Source organism: Urocampus carinirostris, chromosome 2, assembly GCF_059441175.1.
Source record: "Urocampus carinirostris isolate Australia breed hairy pipefish chromosome 2, RoL_Ucar_1.0, whole genome shotgun sequence".
Taxonomy (NCBI): Eukaryota; Metazoa; Chordata; class Actinopteri; order Syngnathiformes; family Syngnathidae; genus Urocampus; species Urocampus carinirostris.
The window spans coordinates 36715447-36737755 of record NC_142350.1 but is presented as its reverse complement, the minus strand read 5'-3'; the positions used below and the strand labels follow the sequence as shown (position 1 = coordinate 36737755).

Sequence of the window (22309 nt, the reverse complement as noted above, 5' to 3'; positions counted from 1 at the left end):
GTCTGACTCTGTGTGGCCTGCGACTGTCTGGAAAAGAGTTCAGGGTGTCCTCTGCCCACTCCCCAAAGATAGCTGGGATGGGCTCCAGCACCCCCGCAACCCTACTTAGGATAAGCGGTGCAGATAATGGATCATTTTACATTTCCATAATGTCAGGTGAGGCACAGCCACACACAGCCTACACATGTATTTGCATAAGAGAGTTGTAGTAAGACCATTAGTTGCGCTTGTAATGAATAAAGAACAATAAAAGAGCATGTAATGTGTTTTTAATGTTCAGCATCACACCCAAGACTGCCTTACTATTATAAACTAGGTAATTACATGCTACAATCAGTTTAACGTGCGCTTTGAGCCTCGTGCCGCGGCGTTGTAGACCCTTTCATTATTCTCTTCTCCAATGAGTAAGGATGAATGTTTATTTCACATAATAATTAAAGATGGATTCATATTTTTCTTGCTTGCCCGATGTGGATTTTGGCTCACCGTTCTGCTTGACGAAAGCCTGAAATGAAACATTAAGATATTTAATAGGAGCAATAAATACATCCAAACAAATCATTGTACAATTGTAGTCCGATTTAAATTTTGTTTTTTTTAATGCTATTTATAATTAATGTGATGCCCATTCTCTACAATACATTCACCCTAATGCACAATATCAGGATTGTCTGTGAGTGATGATGCTTAATCATAATCAGCAATTAATCCATTGCTAATTCAAAATATTTTCGTGTTGAATATTGTTGAATGTACAAAAAATATTTCTGTTTTTTATCTCTCCTTATGAAACTGGAAAAGAAAACGTCCTCACATTATTGATGATCTTTTGGATCATTAAATTAGTAATTGTGTGATTAGAAAAATAATGGTCAAGTCAGGTCATGTTTTTTGTATAGCCCTTAATCAAAAAGTCTCTTAAAGGGCTGCACAGACCACAGATTATTGCAGACTATTATTACACCATCACCTGATCTAAAACCTACCTGAGGGCAAGGAAAATCTCGGTTCACAGTTTTTAAAAAAAAATGTGGAAAACAATTGACTTACAATAGGGTTATTTTCTACCACTGGACTGCATTAGTGTTTCATGTTGGACGTTGGTGACATCAAACAGATTTCATTTTTGGAACATGGAGAAACTTTATCAATTCAGTTTTTTTGTTAAATGTAAAAAAAAAAAAATAGTCACTAATACCCACTAAAATTGATCTCATTTAGTCTTGCTAACCTGTGTTATAAGGACCAATTTGTATGTACAATAAAGCATTTCCCACAAAATGTTTAACATAAGTTGTATTTCACTTTTTTTAAAGCTCCTGGACATTGTGTGTCCTGTCTTTCAACAAAAGAACAACAACTTTAATGACTATTAATGCTTTCTAAAGGGACAGTGTGTATTATTGCCTACTAATGGATAAAAAAACAATATTTAAAAAGTAAGCAAAAATACAAAAATTATGATCATAAAAGTGCATTTTAAATGCTCATTGGTTGAGAAGATTTCATTTATCCGACATAATTTTTCATGAGTCTGCCATCTTGCTGCTACGGCTACCCAAAAATCCAAAAAGCTTGCAATAGGCAAGGCAAAAAGAATAAGAAACTGGTGTGGTTGGTCACTTGGAGTCTCTTTGTAGTTTGTATTGTTCAATGTGCTTTTTAGCACTCATTTTGGTTTGCGCCACATATTACAGCGACATCTTGTGAGCAAATAATACTGTCCGTTTACCTACCTGTATCTATCTATTTTTCAAAAAGTAGTTCATAGAGATATGAAGCTGCAAAAATGATTCTAATTAGTTTACTCTGATTGTTTCTGTTTTTAATATTGGACACCTGCAAAGGGGACTGCAGAGGATGCTATGGTTGTTTTTTTATTGTGACTATTATTCCTTACTGTTGTTTGTTATTTTGACTACTATGTACTGTTGACATCATTGTCACTATTGGTCAATTATGTTGCTGTTCTTTGATCCTGCACTCTTTAAGGAGGATCTGCTTTCATCACTGGATATTTAATGAAAGGAAAGGATTCAGGGCAAGGCTTTTAGATCAGGTTGGGCGTTCTTATCAGTAGACTTCTCTCCCTGTCCTCCTTGAAATTTCAAATTTCATAGATGTCTCCTCCCTTTCGTTTAAGTGTCTACTCATTGATAGACTTATCAAATTCCCAATTAGACTTTCACCTCCATGTCCTCCAAAGTAGCACGACCCTCCTCCACTTTCAGCCCGATGCCTTGAGTGAAGCTTGAGTAGCGCTCCTGTGTAAACGATGCGCTGCATGTCAGAAGAGTACAAATCGCACAGATGGGAATTTCTCAAAGCGAGTGTCCGTCCACACCTTGAGCAGATTGGCGATCAGGCCGTCTTCTATGATGGCCACAGCGTTCCTGAGTCCCCTCGCAAAAGCATCCATCGCTCCAATGTGAGCGATAAACAAATCCTCCGGGTCAGTGGACTCTCTGCGCACCTTGGCGTCAAAGTTCAAACCCCCGGGCTGCAGACCGCCTTGTTCAACGATGGTCTGGCAAGGGAGAAACATTCCAAATACCGTATTTTCCGCACTATATGGCGCACCATGTTATAAGGCGCACCTTCAATGAATGATATATTTTAAAACTTATGCCATACATAAGACGGCGCTATAAGTGCATGCTGGTTTAAGATCAGGTAATTGTGCAATTTTGTAATTGTAATCCTGTGCAGTCCTTCGAGACATTTTTGGGATTAAGGGCTATTTACGGTAAATAAATGTGACGACTTGACTACAGTAGAGAATGTAGTTACTTTATGCAACCTCTAGATGTTGCCACGCTCAAGGGAATGTCAACAAAATATTCAAAAAGGTCAAACTTTATTAACAAACAAGCTTTCCACAACTCCATTCACTCCCAAAATAAATAAACAGCCGTTTTATTATTTTCTCTGAGGTAAAGCATTTTCGTGACACATCTTTGACATCTTTGAACAACATCGACATATCATTTTATTTTTTGTCCATTTAGTCAACACGCAAAGAAAAAAACGTCTGATACTGTTATTTTAAATGAAACGTTAGTGCAATCGCAATAAAGTGACACTCGTAATGTGCAAAAACAACGAGTGCAAAGCAATAACATAATAACTGTAAAATGTAAAACGTAAACACACAAAAGAAAAACAAAGATCACTCTATAAGCTCCTCATCGACGAATCCCTCGAATTCTTCTTCTGCTGTGTTCGAATTGACCATATCTCAGTGAATGGGCCATCCAACACGTCCGGTGTTTTTGTGCCAGCGCTGTTGCCTTCATACGTATAGTTATCGTACTGACACTTCTGCTTGCCGCTCTTTGTTGAACAACCCACTGTTCAAGTGTCTCCTCTAACTCTGGCCATCTTGCTTTATTGCCACGGAAACTTTGTTGAGTTTTCCTTACTTGGCGGAGCTTATCTTCATCCTTTCTCCACTTCCGTACCATCGATTCATTTAAGTTTAACTCTCTCGCTGCCGCTCTATTGCCGTGTTGTGCTGCGTGACTGATCGCTTTGAGTTAAAAATCGGCGTTGTACGCGTGTCTCTTAACAGGAGCCATTTTCTTATACAAATGCACGTATGAAAGAGAATCTCGCTCTCTCTCTCTCTCTCTCGCTCTCTCTCTCTCTCAAACGTGACATTCTGAATAATTCTGCGTTTGTTTAAGGTAAATTGTGCTTTACATCTTCACCAGTCATAACCCTGGATTCAGACAAATACTGTATTTGTTGAATATGAATTAAGCAGTTTAATGGGGTAGCCATTTTGCCACTTAGTAAACAAATACAACACGAGCCCCGGCAACTACCAATCGTTTAATATTTCCCAGTATGCACAGCGCGAAAAATGGAGTCGGCGGCTGTTTCTCGTAGTTGCGAGACCTTGCGAATTTAATATTGAGCCATATATAAGGCGCACTGTGTTATAAGGCGCATGGTCAGCTTTTGAAAAAAAACAAGACTTTTAGGTGCGCCTTATAGTGCGGAAAATACGGTAATATGAAACCTGCCCAATGTTCCCATGAACCAGTGGTTCTCACTTATTTCTTTGCCATGCCCCCCTAATGAGAAAACCTCTCGCATTTGCCTGTCGCAATACATACACCATCAACTGAGTTAGGGGCCGCTAAAGCCATGGTCCGGGTGAGGTTAGGCCAAATGGGGTTTTCCACAAACCCAGCGCCGATAAAAACATTCACCTGTTCTTAAAGGGACAGTTTTTTTTATATTTGTCCACTAGAAGATGCTGTAATGTGTTGTGCAACCAAAAATGCCTGCAAACTACGGAGACTGAAAGTGAGCAAAAAGCGACCTTTTTCCTCCAATTTTATCCAGCCTTTCACAAATAAAGACAAAAAGAAAGACAAACAGAAGGGGAAAATATTTTTTTGAAAAGGAATAAAAATAGGTAAGATGAAATAAGAAAAAGGAAAAAAAACTGGAATAAAAAATATGGCAAAAGAAAGCAAAAAGGGAAAATGGAGAAAAAGAAAGGAAATAGGAAAGAAAGAAAAGCAAGGAATTTAAAAAATAAAAGACAAAAATGCAATTGCAATTTTCAACCTTTTTTCACACTTTTTTCTCTTTTTTCATTTTCCTTTCTGTTTTTTCTTGAGTCCCTCATTTTTTTCTTTTCTTTTTTCTGTTCTTATTATAAGTAATAAGGTTCATTTTGGCCACTTTGAGTCTCCATACTATGTCTTCTCTCGATGTGCTTTTAGCACTTTGGTGGAAAGAGAGAATAAAGTGTCATTTTGTGGGCAAATAATACGCTTTAACTTTCATATTAAGGCAGGGACCTCAAACTATCATCCTGGAGGCTGCAATTGGCCCCTTGGCAGCAAATTTTAGACTAGTCTACACTTAATACTCTGTGCTAAGTACGAATGATCAGTGCGACCAACTCCTTCTGAGCACTCTCTGCATACGAGAGCGCCATTGCCCCCTAGTGTAGTCGAGGTACCCTTGCACTTTACTCCCAGGGTCGAACGTGACCCGCCCAGCGGGCCGCGACCCACTGGTTGAGAAACACTGCCATAAACTCACCTTCATGACCAGAGTTGTGTTCCTGATATCCATCGGGAACTGGTCCGTGTCCCAACCGAGGTCGGGGGAACCCGTGTTGGCGTCAACTGAACCCAGCATGCCAAAGCTGAAGAGAAGGGGACTTTATTAGCTTGGCTGTTAGCTTCAGCGTATGGAGGAGGTCAAAAGTGTCTCACGCGGAGGCCAGGACTACGTCGTGCTCGTACGAATGGCCCGCCAGGGTCGTGTGGTTGGGTTCGATGTTCAACTTGAAGTGGCTGTCCAGACCAAATTGCTTAAGAAATCCCAGGACGCTCATTGCATCTGAGAAACGTCAGAGAACAAATGCAAAAGTGAATACAGTACTTTAGCAAAGCACTGTTTATGTATATCGAAGTATCAAGGTATACAGTAGTCAGCAACCACCGGGCCGCAGACCGGTACCGGTCCGTGGGTCGTTTGTTACCGGGTTGCACAGATAGAAATAAAAATTTCCAAACTTTTTACTTATATACTTGTTTCGAACCCGCTAAAGAACTCAGATCTTTGGATGCACATTATACACGAGATTTTATTTTTATGATAGTACAATATTGGGTATAACAACAATCGCAGCCGTGGGAGCGCCAAATCTTAACCACAAGGCTACTAACGATGTAGATGACATAGGAAAAGTCATTGGATTTTATTCTATCACATCATTTTTACTGTACTACACTGTTGAATAATTGGACCCATGATTAAAATAATTTATTGACAAGGAAAACTATGAACAAAAAAATCAAAATTAACACAAGTGCAATTTTTATGTAAATTTTAATGTGAATTTTAATTAAATGTACATTTTATCTTGGGATTGTGTTCATAGTTTTTATGTTGTCAATAAATGCTTTTAATCATGGCTGCACGTATTCCACAACACGTTAACGTGAGTAAAAATGTTGTGAAGCAATAATAAAATCTAAAGCCTTTTCCAATGTCATCTACATTCCTAGTGATCTAATGATTATACATTGGATTTAGACATATTATATTTCTTATTACTACGAATGGTATGAATGGTCCATGCCGCAAGAATATTGTACAGAAAAGGCTCTAGACTACTGCTTTTCCCATTAGTCAAAATGATTCGAAGCCAGGAAAAAAAAATACTGGTAATGGGCAAAATGATGAGCCACATCACACAATTATGCTTATTTTAAATAGAGTATTCCTTTAATCTTATTAGGAAAACAATAATAAAAAATGGTTTGGAAAATAATAATAATAATTGATAATACTTAAACAATTTTGCACATTTGAAATGCACTGAATAATATCTTAAATGTGCGAGTATTTTTATAAATTTATTACTAAGACACATCCATCCATCCATTATCTGCACCGTTTATCCTCAGGAGGGTCGCGAGCCCATTCCAGCTATCTTTGAGCAGTGGGAAGGGGACACCCGTAACTGGTTGCCAGCCAGTAGAAGGGCAAACAGAGACAGACAACTCACTCGCCAATTCACACCTAGGGACAATTTGGACCGGCCAATTAACCTGACATGCATGTTTTTGGAATTTGGGTGGAAAGCGGAGTGCCCGCAGGAAACCACGCAAGGAGAACATACAAACTCCACACAGGAAGGGTCGACCTTATGAACTCAGCCACACATGCGCTAACCACTATGCTGCCGTGCTGCTACTAAGACACACATTTAACTTATTCAACGCCAGACCTTTCTCTCAAAAGCTTCTGACGATGCCTTTAAAATCGGAATTATACGTTATGGCACTGAATGAGTTAATAAACGAACTAAAGAAAATCTCATTTCAAATGATCAAAATGATCTGCCTATGGGGCAAGAAACTGGGCGGTAAGGGTGATCAGTGACACTTGAATGCCTGTTTGCACTACCTCATCAAAAATATCAATGAATGCAGTTTGAAGATAAAGATATCGAGCTCTTTGAGGGCAATGTAAGGTGCAAAAGCATGATACAAATAAATTACAATTTACCATGTGTGCATGTAGTTTTAATAGCAATACTTAATTTAAAACAATGAAACATATTTCATGGAGGGAGTCCAGTACAAATTGCTGCAATAAAATACAATCACATTTTTGGACGGTAGAGAAACGACGGAAAAAAGTGTGATGTTGAAAAATGAAGTTCAACATCTTACCATAGTCGTATTGGTGCTTGCAGGGCTCCTTTGGTTTCGGCTCAATCAAAAACTGGCACTGTAAGCCAATTTTCTCTTTGTACACTGGTAAGAGGAGGCACAAGTTAAAAAAATTCCTTTATCCATCGCTAAAACTATCATCTGAGCATTGTTAAAAATAACTCATTTCAGGGTTTTTTTTAAAGAAAGGATATATTACAACCAGGGTGTCAAACTCCTTTTTGTTTATAGGCCGCGTGATAGAAAAATTACTTAGTAAATTAACATGAAAGTATTGAAAAGCAGAAAAAAACACAAAGTGATAAGAAGCATTGGAAGAATGTACAAAAACTAGTGAAAAGTACTGTATGAAGTATGAAAAGTACAAATAGATGACAATAAAAAAAACTGAAAAGGACTGAAAAGTATAAAACGGTGATAAAAAGTACTGAAACCGATGGAAAAGTCCAAAAACTAATGAAAATATGAAAAAGTATTGAAAAACATGAAAATAGGTAAAAAAGTACAGAAAAGTATGAAAAAGTACAAATAAATCACAATGAAAAGCTGAAAAAGACTGAAAAGTATGAAAGTTATAAAAAGTACTGAAACTACTGAAAAGTATGAAAAATAACTGAAAAATGTGAAAATAAATGAAAAAGTACAGAAAAGCATGAAAAGGTACATATAAATTATATGAAAAGCTGAAGGGGACTGAAAAGTATGAAACAGTAATACAAAGTACTGAAACTGATGGAAAAAGTACAAAAACTACTGAAAAGCATGAAAAAGTACAGAAAAGTATAAAAAAAGTACCCAAAAGGTAATAAAAAGTGTGGGAAATATTTTTTTTAAAAAGTAATGAAAAGTATGAGAAAAGGTACAAAAACTACTGAAAAGTATGAAAAAGTGCATAAGAATATGAAAATGTATTAAAGGTGCTGTAAAGTAAAAATACAAAAACAACTGAAACTTAAAGTGAAATATGGACTGAAAAGTATGAAAAAGTTCTCAAACTATTAGACGTGTTGAAAAGTACTGAAAAGTATGAAAAAGAACTGAAATGTATTAAAAAAGTACTGAAAAGCATGAAAAGGAACTGAAATGTATGACTGAGAACTAAATATTATTGAAAAAGTACTGAAAAGGATGACGATACACACAGAAAAACGTCTGGGAAAAATAGTGGAAAGCCTGGGAATTGAGTCTGTGAAGAGTTTTGCATCATCTGGTGGACGTATTTATCAATTTTTGGGGAGGATGCGCCACATTTATTTCTTGTGCTTCTCTCAGCATTGTCTCATGGGCTAGAATAAATCCGTTGGTGTGCCTGATCTGGCCCATGGGCTCAATGTTTGACACCACTGCATTAATAGATTTCCAGTCCCTAAAATGTTAAGTGCATGGAGGTTTTGACAAGAATTGATTTACAATCATGTCAACGAAATACGTTTCACTCAAAAATGTCACTTTTAAGGAACATTACTGGTGAGAAAGAAGAACCCTGGACGATTTTTTTAAGCAGCTTGTTCATATGTTGGCACAAAATTGTGCACTTGTATGAAACCAAAAATGCTTTGGACTTACTGACAGCCATTTTGAAGAAGTTTGCCATATGTTTGAGTTCTGCAGCAACATCTGTATTATGGACTGAGAGGAAACCCTCCCTTCCTCCCCAGAACACTGAGGACAAAACATAATGATGTTGTTAAGAGCTTCTTTCAACAACGTTTTTCTCATAAAAACAAAAACATTGGTAAAAGTACAGTCAAAGTCATAACTTTTAATCAAATTAGTTGAATTTAACTTTAACCTTCAACTAACCAGCTCGGTAGCCTAGATGGTAGGGCGCCCGCTCTGAGATCGGGAGGTCGCTGGTTCAAGCTTCGGCCGAGTCATAAGACTTACAACATTGGTACTCATTTCCTCCCTGCTTGGCGCTCAGCATTAAGGGTTGGAATTGGGGGGTTTGGTCACCTAATGACTAAAATGGCTGCGCCCTGTTTGGCTGCGGCTGCATCGGCTCGCTACAGTTTAACTGTACGGGTCAGGTGTATCGACATTTCGTTCTGTGTGCATTGTTACAAAGAATGACAATAAAAGTAAATTCTTTCTATTCTATTCTAACTCAGTTGACCCATTGAAGCAGTGGTTCACCATGAGTTAAAGCTTTAACTTGACTTGAATTAAAACTTGGGACTCAAATTTGAACTCAGTTCAAATATTAATTTTGTGGATTCAGGTGACGGGGAGTTGCGACGCATAACTTGAATTATCCAACCAGGAGCCGCTGAAAAATTCATTACATTGAAAGAATGTGCTATCCCATTGGGGGGTATTGCACAAAACTAAGACAAGGGATTAAGGCGGTACAGACGCTGCCCTACTTACGAACAAGATGGGTTCCGGACGATTGTTCATACGTTTAATTTGTTCTTAAGTTTCTTCAGTGCTATATTTTGTATGTTTCGGGCTTGTTTAAGTAACCTGTATTGTTTTGTACTAAAAAATAAACATTTCATACAATAATATGCTCTTGAAAGATAAATAAAGTTGAGTTTAACTTACTTTTGGAAGATGCCCTTCAAGAGGTCCTCCTCTGTGGTAAAAAGTGGCCGAAAAAAAGTGTTACGACCATTTTCTCAACAGCATAAAACTTCCTTATTCCACTTTCGTTTCAAAAGAAAATGCTCGCCTCTTCTTTACACTTTACACCAAACATATCTAATGGAAGCACAAGATGTTAAACAATTAAAACATCAAAGTTCTTAGCATGCTAGCGATACAGTACACGTTGTTATGTTTACACGACGCAGGAAGGAGAAGCCGGATTTCTTCTTTGGTGTGGATGCTGGGTGACCTCTCACAGCACCACGCGGTGGCAAGAAGCACTACAGTACTGTCCTCTATTCGGAAATAGGTGCACACAATACAAGATCTAACTTACAGCAATATGCGGATTTTTTTCGATATCCCGAAAAAAATGTTCATATCTACCGTTTTACTTAAGTCAAATGGTCGTAAGTAGGGGAGCGTCTGTATATGTTTATTATCCTGGCTGAAATTAGCCTCAAGTTGGTTTCATGAAAGCAGGTTACATTTAGCTCAGCTCATTGGAATATATTTCCTAAAGCTTGCCTGCTCCAAACCAGGCTAACTACCAGGCTAAAGAAATCCCGAAAGATTCATCTAGCACCTGTACTGTCAAATGTGTAAAATATAAAGTTTTTCCATTGGATTTCAGTCGTCATTCGTAATATGTTGCATCATTTTAATTATCCGGCATTTAGATTTTACATATAAGCTATATTGTTTGAAATTCTAAAAAGTGCAAAGTTGGTAACAAAGAATGCTTTTAAAAGGACAATATAGGGGCAACTCCCATTCATCTATTCATTCGTAAGAAAGAGTTTTTTTTCTTTATGGAGGATTAAATGTATAAACATTAAAATTGTCTCTACTGTAATTGATAAAACATAGTGAACATCTTTTAAAACAAGAATAGATGTGGCATCCCACAATTAATATTTAAGAAAAGACTTAAAAGAGAAAAATAAGATTATAATTGAATGTTGGGATGAATTGGTAAAAAAAAAAAATTACATACCACTAGCCCACAAAATACACTCTGAGGGGTCCAACAAATTTCATTCACTTTTGTTGAACTAGTGCACAATATGCCATCCTTTCTTCCTTTCCTTTATAAGCGCACGTGTAGCATTTTCTTTCTTATCATTTCTTTCAGATCTCCTTAAAACTACACAATTCCAGGTGGCAGTAGCGCTTGTCTTGAGATCAAAAGGGCGCAGGTTCGATTTCTGATTCCTCCATTTTATAAGTCGAGTGTCCTTGGGCTAGACACTGAATTCCTAATGCCCTTGAAACAGAGTAGGTGTGATGCACATTGTAAAGTAATTTGGGAGGTCTTCAGTGACTTGAATAGCGCTATATAAACACAGACGATTTATTTACATAAGGAGCTGTTGTTCAGCAGCGCTAAAAGATGATAGGCGACACTTTTCCATTTCCTGATCCATAATTAAGAGATTGATCCTGAGGGTTTAATTAAAGATGCGATGGACACGCATCTCCCTCAAATATCTACAGCCTGCTTGACATACCCGTACTTTTTTACTGAATCCTGACACGGCAATCGTGCAACCATCCCTCCATCCGTTATCTGCACCGCTTTTCCTCAGTAAGGTCGCAAGGGTGTTGGAGCCCATCCCAGCTGTCTTCGGGCAGAGGTCAGGGGACACCCTAAACTGGTTACCAGCCAGTCGCAGGGCACAGAGAGACAGACAACCATTCACTCGTTCATTCACACCAAAGGACAATTAGAACCGGCCAGTTAACCTGACATGCATGTTTTTGGATTGTGGGAGGTAACCCGAGTGCCCGGAGGAAACCCATACAAGCACGGGGAGAACATGCAAATTCTGCACAGGAAAGCTGCTAGCTGGATTTGAACCTATGAACTCAGAACAATGCCACACACGCGTTGATCACTCAGCTGCCGTGCCGCCATCACAAAACCGATTCAACCAAAATTTGCCGACCAAACTAGATCAAGTTTCCTTCAATTAGATAACCTGGATATTTTTATTCCACTTTTGTGCAATACCCCTCTGGTGTTTCTTTTGAAATTGTGTCAACTTTCCTCATAATCTCCCATACCAAAGTTTTCTGCACCCAGCTTCTTGGCAACATCCAGACCCTTTTTGACCTGCGCACCAGCATAAGCCAGAACATGACAGTCCGGGTTGGTGGCGGCTCCGTTCATGTACCTGACAAATAAAATAGCCATCAACTCTTGCATCTCATTTGCAACATTTAAAAACTAAATAAGCAAAAGGATTTGTAAAATCATTTAGAAAGGTAGTTTTCATTTTATGTCCGTCGGAAAAATTCTATTAAATTAAATTGAATGTGACAGCGTGTTTATTTGATCTCTGGTTGTATTCAGTCGATTAACAAAAAACACGTGCCGAAAAAAAACACATAGAAGAATACAAACTATGAAGACTTAAAGTCACCATACCCCACTACTTTTCTTCCCATTATTTAGCAAAGCATTTCACATGATTTTGTGTTTATCAAATACCAGTAGCAGCAACATTTTGGACAATTATGTCAGTGCCCTTTAGGTAAGGCTCATGTAATGTAAAAATCTATGCCAATTTTTTGACTTACAAGTTTTTAAAAAAACAGCACGTTATATATCTTTTGGCCTATTATTTAAATGTATATTATTTTTGTTTTTTAAAGTGAAGTTTTTTTATCCACTAGGAAGCGCTAAGTAATACACTCTGTTCCTTTAAGCTGTGAAAAGAGACATGGTGCTTTTCACCCGTGACTGCCACCCAGTGCTCGAGTGGCTAATTCGGAAGAACGGGACATTTCCTGAAAGGCCGGCTCATGTCAAGGTGGAGTTTCGGCTGGCTGGATGACAAATAATTTCAACATGTATCTGTCACTTGCACTATCTAACATTTCTCGTGCATTCGTTATCTAGTCAACAATTTGGCCACATTTATTGAGGTGAGTTTTACCATCAGGGAGAAATATCCTCTCCCATGTTAAAGTGGTTTGGCCCACAACTACTCTTCTTTTCTGCACTGGTAAAATTAACAAAGAACATACACAAATTATATGAATCAGGTACGATAGAGGGCAGAAAGGTGGAGCCGAAAAACCCAGGTAATGAAGATGACAAGCGTTAAAAGAAGGACCGTTATAATTGATTTCACTAGTCTGACACTTTTTGCCTGTCATCTGTGTGTTCCCGGGGTCAGTTGTGCTAGGTGTTTGCAAAATTTAGCAGTTAGTTGCCTTTACCCGGGAGCTTCTTTTACACAAATAAGCTCAAAATGATGAGAATTCAGTCTCTTTTTTGAGCAGCGTCTCTTTCGGTTTGGCTTACTAAAAAGAGCCAGCTCTTTCGGCTTCCAAAAGCCTATTCAGATTTTTTTGTTACTTTTATGTGATAGCAAGTTTGTAAAGAATCGGAAGAGCATATTTCTATGATTCCAACTTCTGGAAGGGGGGGCTTTGAACTGCGGCGTTTCTTTGCCAACTTTCTTTCGAACACAGCTAGCGAATTACTTTCTGGATCAATCACGTGGTACGCCCCCTTCATGGGGCCTCAAACGTCACCGCTTACGTCATCAACATACACTTTGTCTCGCAGTTCATGAACCTTTTATCTAAAATACTCTGCACACGCTTCAGGGATTCGAGCCGAGGAGGACATCACTAGTTGGCCGGCTTTGGGTGTAAAACTCTAGGGGTGAAAAAGGGGCCAACTCTGACTCTGCTGCCATCAATTCAAGCTGATAAGTGCAGTCAGAATGAAAATGTCAGTGGCTTTTTCTAAGCATGCATAATGTTAAAGAGACTATCTATCTACCCTGGCCCTATCCCTCCAGAGGGGTAACCGACAGCAAGACAAACACATAAACAAAAACAAAGAGGATAAAAACGGGAAAGAGTAGCAAAAACACACACAAAATTTTTTGGGGACCATGGCCAACCCAAATGCCCAAACAAGTTAAGCACCTCGGCACTCAAGGTGGTCATACTTTCGTCCCTCCAGATGAAACAGGACACAAGAAAGCGACCATGTCACTCGGGTCAGGGTGACACAACACACTCTTTTCTTCAACAGCAGGGCCCGACACCTTTCACTGGTTAACCCCTGTCGCATCACACAGGTGCCCTGTCCATCCCTTAGACCACGTCAAAACATCCCACTATCTTTTTACAACACCTCTCCACTCATTCCTATCACCAACAACATCATTCTTGTGGTGAGGGGCCCTCTCCCTCTGAGGGGTGTTAGAATTCTCCCACCGTGGTCCGCTGGGTGTCGTAAGAGGCGACTAAAGTGGAGGGAGCGAGGGGAATAGGGATCCTCCCCTCTTTAACTCTACTCCCTAAGAGACAGCAAGGCAAAGAAAGGGGGGCGGGAGACCGAAAGGTATTGCAAACCCTAGTTAAAGGGTCACTAAATGTTAAAGAGACAATGTGTATTATTTAGCACTTCCAAGAAGTAAAAAAAAAACGTAATTCATAAAAAAAGCAAAAATACATAACCTTTTATATAAAAGTGCCATTTTAAATACTCATGTGTTGCATTTATTAAACATAACATGAACCTCACCTACAGGGAACTGACATAACTATCCACCATCTTGCTGCTATGGGTACCTCAGAAAACAAAAACCTTGTGAGAGGCTTGGCAAAAAAATAAGAAAAAAAATGGTGCAGTTTAGTCACTTTCGGTCTTGTAGTTTATATTTTTCCTTGTGCTTTTTTGTAGCACTTGTGTTTGGTTGCAAAATACAGCGACATTTAGCGAGCACATTTCACACACTGTCCCTTTAAATCTGGACTTGTGAAAAAGTAAATATTGCACAGACCTTGGGTGGGCAAACAGGTTACAGGTCACCCACAACACCTTGATTCCAGTCTGGTTCTGTAACTCCAGAGCCAAATCGGTGATTTCATCCAGGTTCTTGTTGGACTCCTCCAGGTTGGAACCCTCTGGCGCCATGTCTCTGAAACAACAGATAACATTTTTTTTCACCCATGTTTTCATATGTCACTTCTGTGATCGTTCCCAGTCAGCTACCTGTCATGAAATGTGTAATACTTCACCTGGGAAAATAAGCACACGTGACAAAAATTTAGCAAGCATTTTGTCCAATCAACTGGGAACAGATTTTAATAAAAAGTTGTGGGCGCTCACTCCAATCTTGGTGAAAAACTCAAAAGCAGCCCGTAGTCTCGTCTTGGCTGCTTCCATGGGCGAGCCTTGGTTCCAGGAACGAAGGAGCGTCGGAAACCCGAAAGGGTCGGCACCTGCGGAACAGACAGCAAATTATGTCATCTCTTCGAAACAGCATCCGCACTAAAATGTAGTTAAAATGCCACAACATCTGAAACATAATTTGAAAAACCTACAGAGAAGCAGGTGAGGGTGTGGTCTGAGGGGGCAATGGAGGCACTACAGGACTGCTTTGATTGCACTGATTGGGACATGTTTAAATCGGCTGCCACTTACAACAACAAAATAAATATAGATGAGTACGCCATTTCTGTGTCAGCCTATATCAGTAAATGTGCAGAAGACGTCAGCAATACCAAAACTATATGCACCCGTGCCAATCAGAAGCCCTGGATGACTGCTGAGATACGCAAACAACTAAAAGTACGGAACCTTGTCTTTAAATCTGGTGACGACATGGAGGCGCTGAGATCAGCGAGGGCTAACCTGAACCGTGCTATCAGACTAGCAAAGCGAACGTACAGTCAAAAAATCCAGGAACGTTTCCTCAACAAAACCAACACCAGGGATATGTGGAAAAGCATTCAGGCCATTACCAAATACAAGCCAACCACCGCCCCAGTGCAGGACACTAGCATGGACTTTCTGAATGACCTCAACAAATTCTTTGGAAGGTTCGAGGCACAAAACGGCACCACTGCAGCGAAAGCGGTTCCAAATCAGGACGAAAGAGCACTCCACCTGGACTCATCTGACGTGAGGAAGACCCTGAGAAGGGTCAACACAAGGAAGGCTCCAGGCCCGGACAACATTCCGGGGCGGGTACTTAGGGAGTGCGCCGATCAGCTGGCTTGTGTACTAACAGACATTTTCAACACCTCGCTAGACCAAGCCAAAGTACCATCATGCTTCAAATTTGCCAACATCATCCCAGTGCCAAAGAAACCCCAGATCTTATCATTCAACGATTACCGGCCCGTTGCACTGACTCCTATCATAATGAAGTGCTTTGAGAGACTGGTTAAAGAGCACATCACCTCCAGTCTCCCCTCCTCATTCGACCCCTTTCAGTTTGCCTACAGGACAAACCGCTCCACCAGGAATGCCATCTCCTCTGCGCTTCACCTGAGCCTGACACATCTAGAGGAGAAGAACACCCATGTGCGGATGCTGTTCCTGGACTTCAGTTCAGCATTCAACACCATCATCCCACAACATCTGGTAGACAAAATGAGACTCCTGGGTTTCAACACCCCCCTGCGGAACTGGCTGCTGGACTTCCTCTGTGACAGACCCCAATCAGTGCGGATAGGTCAGAACAGTTCAGATGTCATCTACCTCAGCACGGGCTCCCCCCAAGGCTGCGTCCTAAGCCCCTTGCTGTTCACCTTGATGACACACGACTGCGTCCCTAGGTCCGCCACAAACCACATCGTGAAGTATGCTGACGACACAACAGTGGTGGGCCTCATCAGGGATGACAACGACCTAGCCTACAGAGAGGAGGTGGAGCAGTTGGTGGGCTGGTGCAGGGACAACAGCCTGGTCCTGAATGTTGACAAAACTAAAGAGATCATTGTCGACTTTAGGAAAAACCAGCCCAACCATGCCCCACTTTGCATCAACAACAAGGCTGTGGAGGTTGTCAGCAGTATCAAGTTCCTAGGGGTGCACATTACAAACAAACTCACCTGGTCCGTGAACACTGCATCACTGGTTAAGAGGGCACAGCAGCGCCTGTACTTCCTGCGGAGGATGAGGAGAGCCCACCTGCCCCCACCCTCCCTCATCACATTCTACAGGGGCACCATAGAGAGTATCCTGACCAGCTGTATCTCTGTGTGGTGTGGAGGCTGCAGCGCTACCGACTGGGGTAGTGTGAGTAGGGTAACGAGGACAGCAGAGAAAATAATCGGGACTACACTTCCCTCCATTCAGGACATTGGCCAGAAGCGCTGCCTATCCCATGCTAAGAACATTACCGGGGACCCCTCTCACCCCCATCATGGACTGTTCACTCTGCTAGCCTCTGGAAAGAGGTTCTGCAGTGTGCGGTGCAGGACCACCAGGCTCCGCAATAGTCTAGTCCCCCTGGCCATTAGACTGTTAAATGGTCAATCTAACATATAGTTAACTTAAATCTAAACGGCTGCTAATCTGACTTTTTGCACTACTGGCAGTTTTTTATAGCTTGCCACTCATTGCACATTGCTCTCTGCACTATGGTAATTACAGCATTATTGTTACAGTGTTAATGTTACTGTGTACCCGACTTGTTAACCTGACTGCCCATTTTGCACATCTGGTTAGCTACTCTTCTTGCACTATCGGCACTATGGTAAAATACTATACGTAGCCAATTACAATACAACTTTATTTATATCTGTACATTCAAGGAAACTGTGGGGGTCAGATGCATCGACATTTCGTTCTGTATACACGTGTACTAGAATGACAATAAAGTAGATCTGAATCTGAATCTGAATCTGAAATTGATCACATGTACTGTATTTTCCAGACTATGAATTGCATCTAAAACCCCCAAATTGGCCAGAAATTGGAAAGTGTGCCTTATAATCTGGTGCGCCTTAAATACCAGAAAACAAGGTGGATAAAATTGAAAAACCTTCGTTATCATTAAATATTACTGCATATGGTAACTGATCTACCTTTGAGAAACATACAACGTGGTCTTTGAGTGTCCTCTTGTGGTTAACATTACAAATACTCTTTTCTTGTTTCTCTGGACAAAACTGTATGAAACATATTGTGATTACTTGAATGAAGATTTTTGTTTATCGTAACACAAAAATCACATACTCTTGTTGTAATTGTTGTGAAATTATACTGGTTACGGTGACTGTTCTGCCTATGAGAAGCATATAGGGTGATCTTTAACTGCCGTCTTGTGGTTTACGGGTTAATTGTTGCCAAAATTAATTCTAGAGTCGAAAACAGATGGGATGTTAATTTATTTTCTGTGAAATAAGTTGTTTTCATTTTAATATATTTAATTATTTTGTATGCAACCCTAGCTCTTGTTGTTGTTTTAATTCCATGCACCTTATAGCCCAGTGCCCTTATATATGAAAATATATTAAAAAATACAATTTCTGGTGGGTGCAGAAGATACGGTCATCAAAGGTGAAGTTTGCCCCCTCAAGATATTTTCTTGTTATCCAATTTTACTTAAATGACATAATTATTCTGTGTGTCCACCATTTTGTTTATGTAGAACAGGGGTGACCAAATTAGAACCAGTGGGCAACATATGGCCCGCCAGGATTTTTTTCCGGACAGCCAAACAAAAATGAGCAAAATATCATGTTCACATACATTGGTAAAAAAGTGTCTCCTCCAGTGTACCCAGAGACATTTTTTGCCAGGTAGGCTACATTTTTATGTGTTTGCTGTTTTGTTTTTGTTTTTTTTGTTTTTTTTTAAATCAAGTGCTTATTTCAAAATATTGATCAAATTTAATGAAAAAAAAAAAACATTTTTAGGCTTGCCCCTTTGCATTTATAAATGTTCAATGCATATTATCAAATGCTTGTGCTTAAAAAAGTACATATTATATAACTTTCAAAACCAATTTGATGAAATGGTCTATTCATAAACTGATACAACATGAAATATAACATGTAAAAGTATGTATTCAAAAATTCATAGGAGAAGAATATGACAGCAGATACAAAAAATCCAATCAACCTTTAATTTGTCTTTCCTGGCCCGGCCACGTGGCTAAATTTTTTTGACCCAATCAAACTGCAACTAAAAAAAAAAATGATGTTGAATGATAGCTATACAGGTGAAAAATGTAGTTTCTATGTGCTCTAAACAGAAATTAGCCATGACTCTCCTATAACCTAATTTTGTATTTAAAACTGCTGGTTAATAATTTTGTTCATTTCAGGATTTTTTTTATTCTGTGATACCTTAGAATGTATTTTTCTGATGTCTTTATGTTTATTTCAGTTAGACCTTTTAAAGTTAGGGCAAGGAGAAATTAAGGTAAAATAAAATAAAGATAAAAAAATAATAGACTATTGTTAAAAACAATACATGGAACAGTAAATCTCAATTCGGAAATGGCAAATAAATATAAAGGATATGTAATTAATCCATCCATCCATCCATTATCTGTACCGCTTATCCTCAATAGGGTCGCGGGGGGTGCTGGAGCCTATCCCAGCTGTCTTCGGGCAGTGGGCCGGGGACACCCTGAACTGGTTGCCAGCCAGTCGCAGGGCACACATGGAAACACAATTCGCTCGCTCATTCACACCTAGGGACAATTTGGACCGGCCAATTCATCTGACATGCATGTTTTTGGAATGTGGGAGGAAACCAGAGGGCCCGGAGGAAACCCATGCAAGCACAAGGAGAACATGCAAACTCCACACAGGAGGTTTGAACTCACGACCTCAGAACTGTGCCGCACAAGCGCTAACCACTGCGTCGCCGAGCTGCCCGATATGTAATTAAATAATACTATTTATAAACATTAAATGATGATTGTTATAAGGAGTGCAAAGATAGGATCCAAGAAAATACAATATACTGTACTCATAAATTTGTCGTTTATATCTATGTTATTCATGTCGTATTGTGTTATTAAATCCCCTTTCATTGATGTATTTGTTTTTTGTTATTCTATTCTATTCATTTTCTTTACCATGTGCCTTATGCAGAGCTGCCAAATATTGAAAATTGTATTTCAGAAAGGATAAAGATAATCTTTTTAGATTTGGATGTTTTCCTTGTATGTTTTAGGAGCACCAATTTACGGTTGTAAGTACGGTAGTTCTTTGTCAATGTTATCACTTCAAAAAAACTGCAAACAACCTAAAAAGCGATCATTAATAACTTCATTTTACAAATTTGGTATGCCCATAACCCTTTGTAACAATCGACGTTTTTGTAAAATCAACATTTTTAATATGAAACTGGACATTTCTTGTTTTTTGGTTTTTTTTTTCATAGTTTTCATATAAGAAGTGTATCGAGGGGTGCACGGCGGGTGGGTGGTTAGCGCGCAGTCCCACGATGCAGAGGTTTAAGGTTAAAGTCCAGCTAATGCAACCTCCCCGTGTGAAGTTTGCATGTTCTCCCCGTGCTTGAATGGGTTTCCACCCACATTCCAAAAACATGCATGTCAGGTTAATTGGCCGGTTCAAATTGTCCCTAGGTGTGAATGGGTGGGTGACTCGTCTGTGTGCTGGCAACCAGTTCTGCCCAATGCGATCCTACTGAAGAGCGGTGCAGATAATGGATGGATGGAAGTGTGTCGAGTATTTATTCTTTATAAACTTGCGTGGTGAAATGCAGAAGATCCTTAGTATTTGGTAACTCTATGTTTGAAATCATACACAAAAAAGAGAAGAGAAGAAGAAAATAAGAAGAAAGAAAAGAAGATAATAAAAATAAAAAAAACAAGGTAAAAAATGCTTGTATGTATTTAAGTGGGGTGACTGCGATTGCATTACCAGTTCCGCAGAAAGTGTGCCAGTAACAGACTGAGAATCTCAGCCAATCCTCCATCATCCTCCCCATCAGGACCTGCATGGCAGGAAAACACAAAGAAACGTCATGGAGAGTAAAGCGATACAAATGAACGTCTTCAAGTCAAGTCAAGTCATCTTTATTTGTATAGCCCTAAATCACGAAGAGTCTCAAAGGGCTTCACAGATTATTACGGAAAGAAATTACTTTTCTCGATAAAGCGTAATGTAACGTGTTCTAAATATAGGTTTTGCAACTCAACTGGCGTAACAACATAGTACATTACGCAGACGGCGTGTTACAATGTCTTCTGTTCTCTGCCGTTTACTCCTTCAATCCAACAGCAACACAACAATGATATAACAATCAAAAGAAGTGTAATTTTTTAAATGTACCTACAAAATACAACTGAATACAGTTATGGTGCCGCTGTATCAAGTCTCTAGTGCTAGGCCGCTTAATTTATCCCTACTGACATTCTACCTACCTTATATATATTCACATATAAGCCGTATTTACAGTTATAAACTGAAAAACTAAAATCAGTGGGTTTTCGTATGTGTGCGTATTTGGTTGTGGGTCACCAGAAACGAATGGTAGGCAATGAGTTCTTAATTTTGTTCTTTTTATTGGTAAGATGGAAAATGAAATTGGTTTGAATACAAAAGACAAAATGCATATGGAGTGTCTCGGCAGTGTGAGTTTGCAGGCTCTCAAGATTGAACAAGCCGAGAAATCTAACGGCTCCACCGCTTTCACAGGTTAGTGTACACTGTACACGGTTTCTTCGATTTTTTTGTCCATTTTTAATTAGTTTTAGGGCGGTTCAATGTGAGTATTTACAATCATTTGTAACTAGATGGTTAACTTTCAGAGTAACGCACTACTTTTGGGTGACAGAAATCTGGGGGGAGGGGTAACGAGATGGATTTTTATATGAAGTAACCAGTAACTATAACTACTTTTATTAAGTAACTCCCCCAACACTGGTCAAGTCATACGATTTGAACGCAACACATGCCACTTGTGTGTTTTCGTCTTAAATCGTGTACCTCTTGTGCGTTGTAGTGCTTAAAACACATGACATCACCCGGCCCAGCATCGGGAGCATAAGGGATCTTAGGAATGCCTGTTTCAGAAAGCATGTACAAGATTTCATGAGTTTTCATTTAAAAACATGCACTGAATGATAGATTAGCACACTAGCAGGATTATACGGGGGTGCTGGCTTGGAATTTTCCACCGAATTTTGGCCTTCTTGTTTGCACTTATATAAGACTCACCAAACATGATATACCAACCTTATGTACATCACAGGGTTGTTTATGCACAAAAATTAAAGTGTTTACCTGCGAAGAATTCTGTTCCGGACGCCATTGAGTCACAACAACATCCGCTAGATTAACAACTTTCTCCACGTTGTTCTTCCTGGATGACTTCAGTTCATGGCCGCGAGATGTCAGCAGAGGCCCAAAAAGACCCAACTACAGGGGCCTACTTTAGTTTTGCAAACTTCTTTTGAGCCAAGGATTTTTTTTTAATAAAAACAAAATTAAGGCACACAGTCTGTCTAAAACGTCTGATAAATAGTTAATACTAGGCACCGGTTTCTAGTGTTTTTTTTTCCTTCTTTTGAAACTTAAATGATCACGTTGCCCGAATTGTCAGGATTTTTTGCGGTGGCGGTGACTCAGGAGGTAATAAAAGTCTTTGGTTTATTATTTGGTTAATACCTTTTCCGTCATTTTGTATTCTCCTGTAATTTTCAACTTCTTTTTTTTTTAAGTTTTACTAAACATTTGTTTTGTTTTTCAAATAATAAAAACGA

At 39.4% G+C, this 22309-nt stretch overlaps 1 protein-coding gene across 2 annotated transcripts; it reads right to left on the bottom strand.

The window, feature by feature from the left end:
- Positions 1 to 252: 252 nt before the first annotated feature.
- Positions 253 to 21961, bottom strand: LOC148371783 (uncharacterized). Of its 2 annotated transcripts, XM_088326387.1 has the most exons (14): positions 21831 to 21961; positions 21534 to 21610; positions 20466 to 20538; positions 14941 to 15053; positions 14824 to 14849; positions 14612 to 14749; positions 11868 to 11977; positions 8778 to 8873; positions 7212 to 7295; positions 5241 to 5367; positions 5065 to 5170; positions 2345 to 2527; positions 2190 to 2264; positions 253 to 505 (listed from the first exon to the last, which is right to left on the bottom strand). In XM_088326387.1, the coding sequence occupies exons 1-14, from the start codon at positions 21856 to 21858 to the stop codon at positions 419 to 421; spliced, it is 1323 nt and encodes a 440-aa protein (XP_088182513.1). In that variant the 5' UTR covers positions 21859 to 21961; the 3' UTR covers positions 253 to 418. The 2 variants fall into 2 exon arrangements, with proteins under 2 accessions (XP_088182513.1, XP_088182514.1); XM_088326388.1 differs by lacking the exons at positions 2190 to 2264; positions 2345 to 2527.
- Between the last annotated feature and the right edge of the window lie 348 nt (positions 21962 to 22309).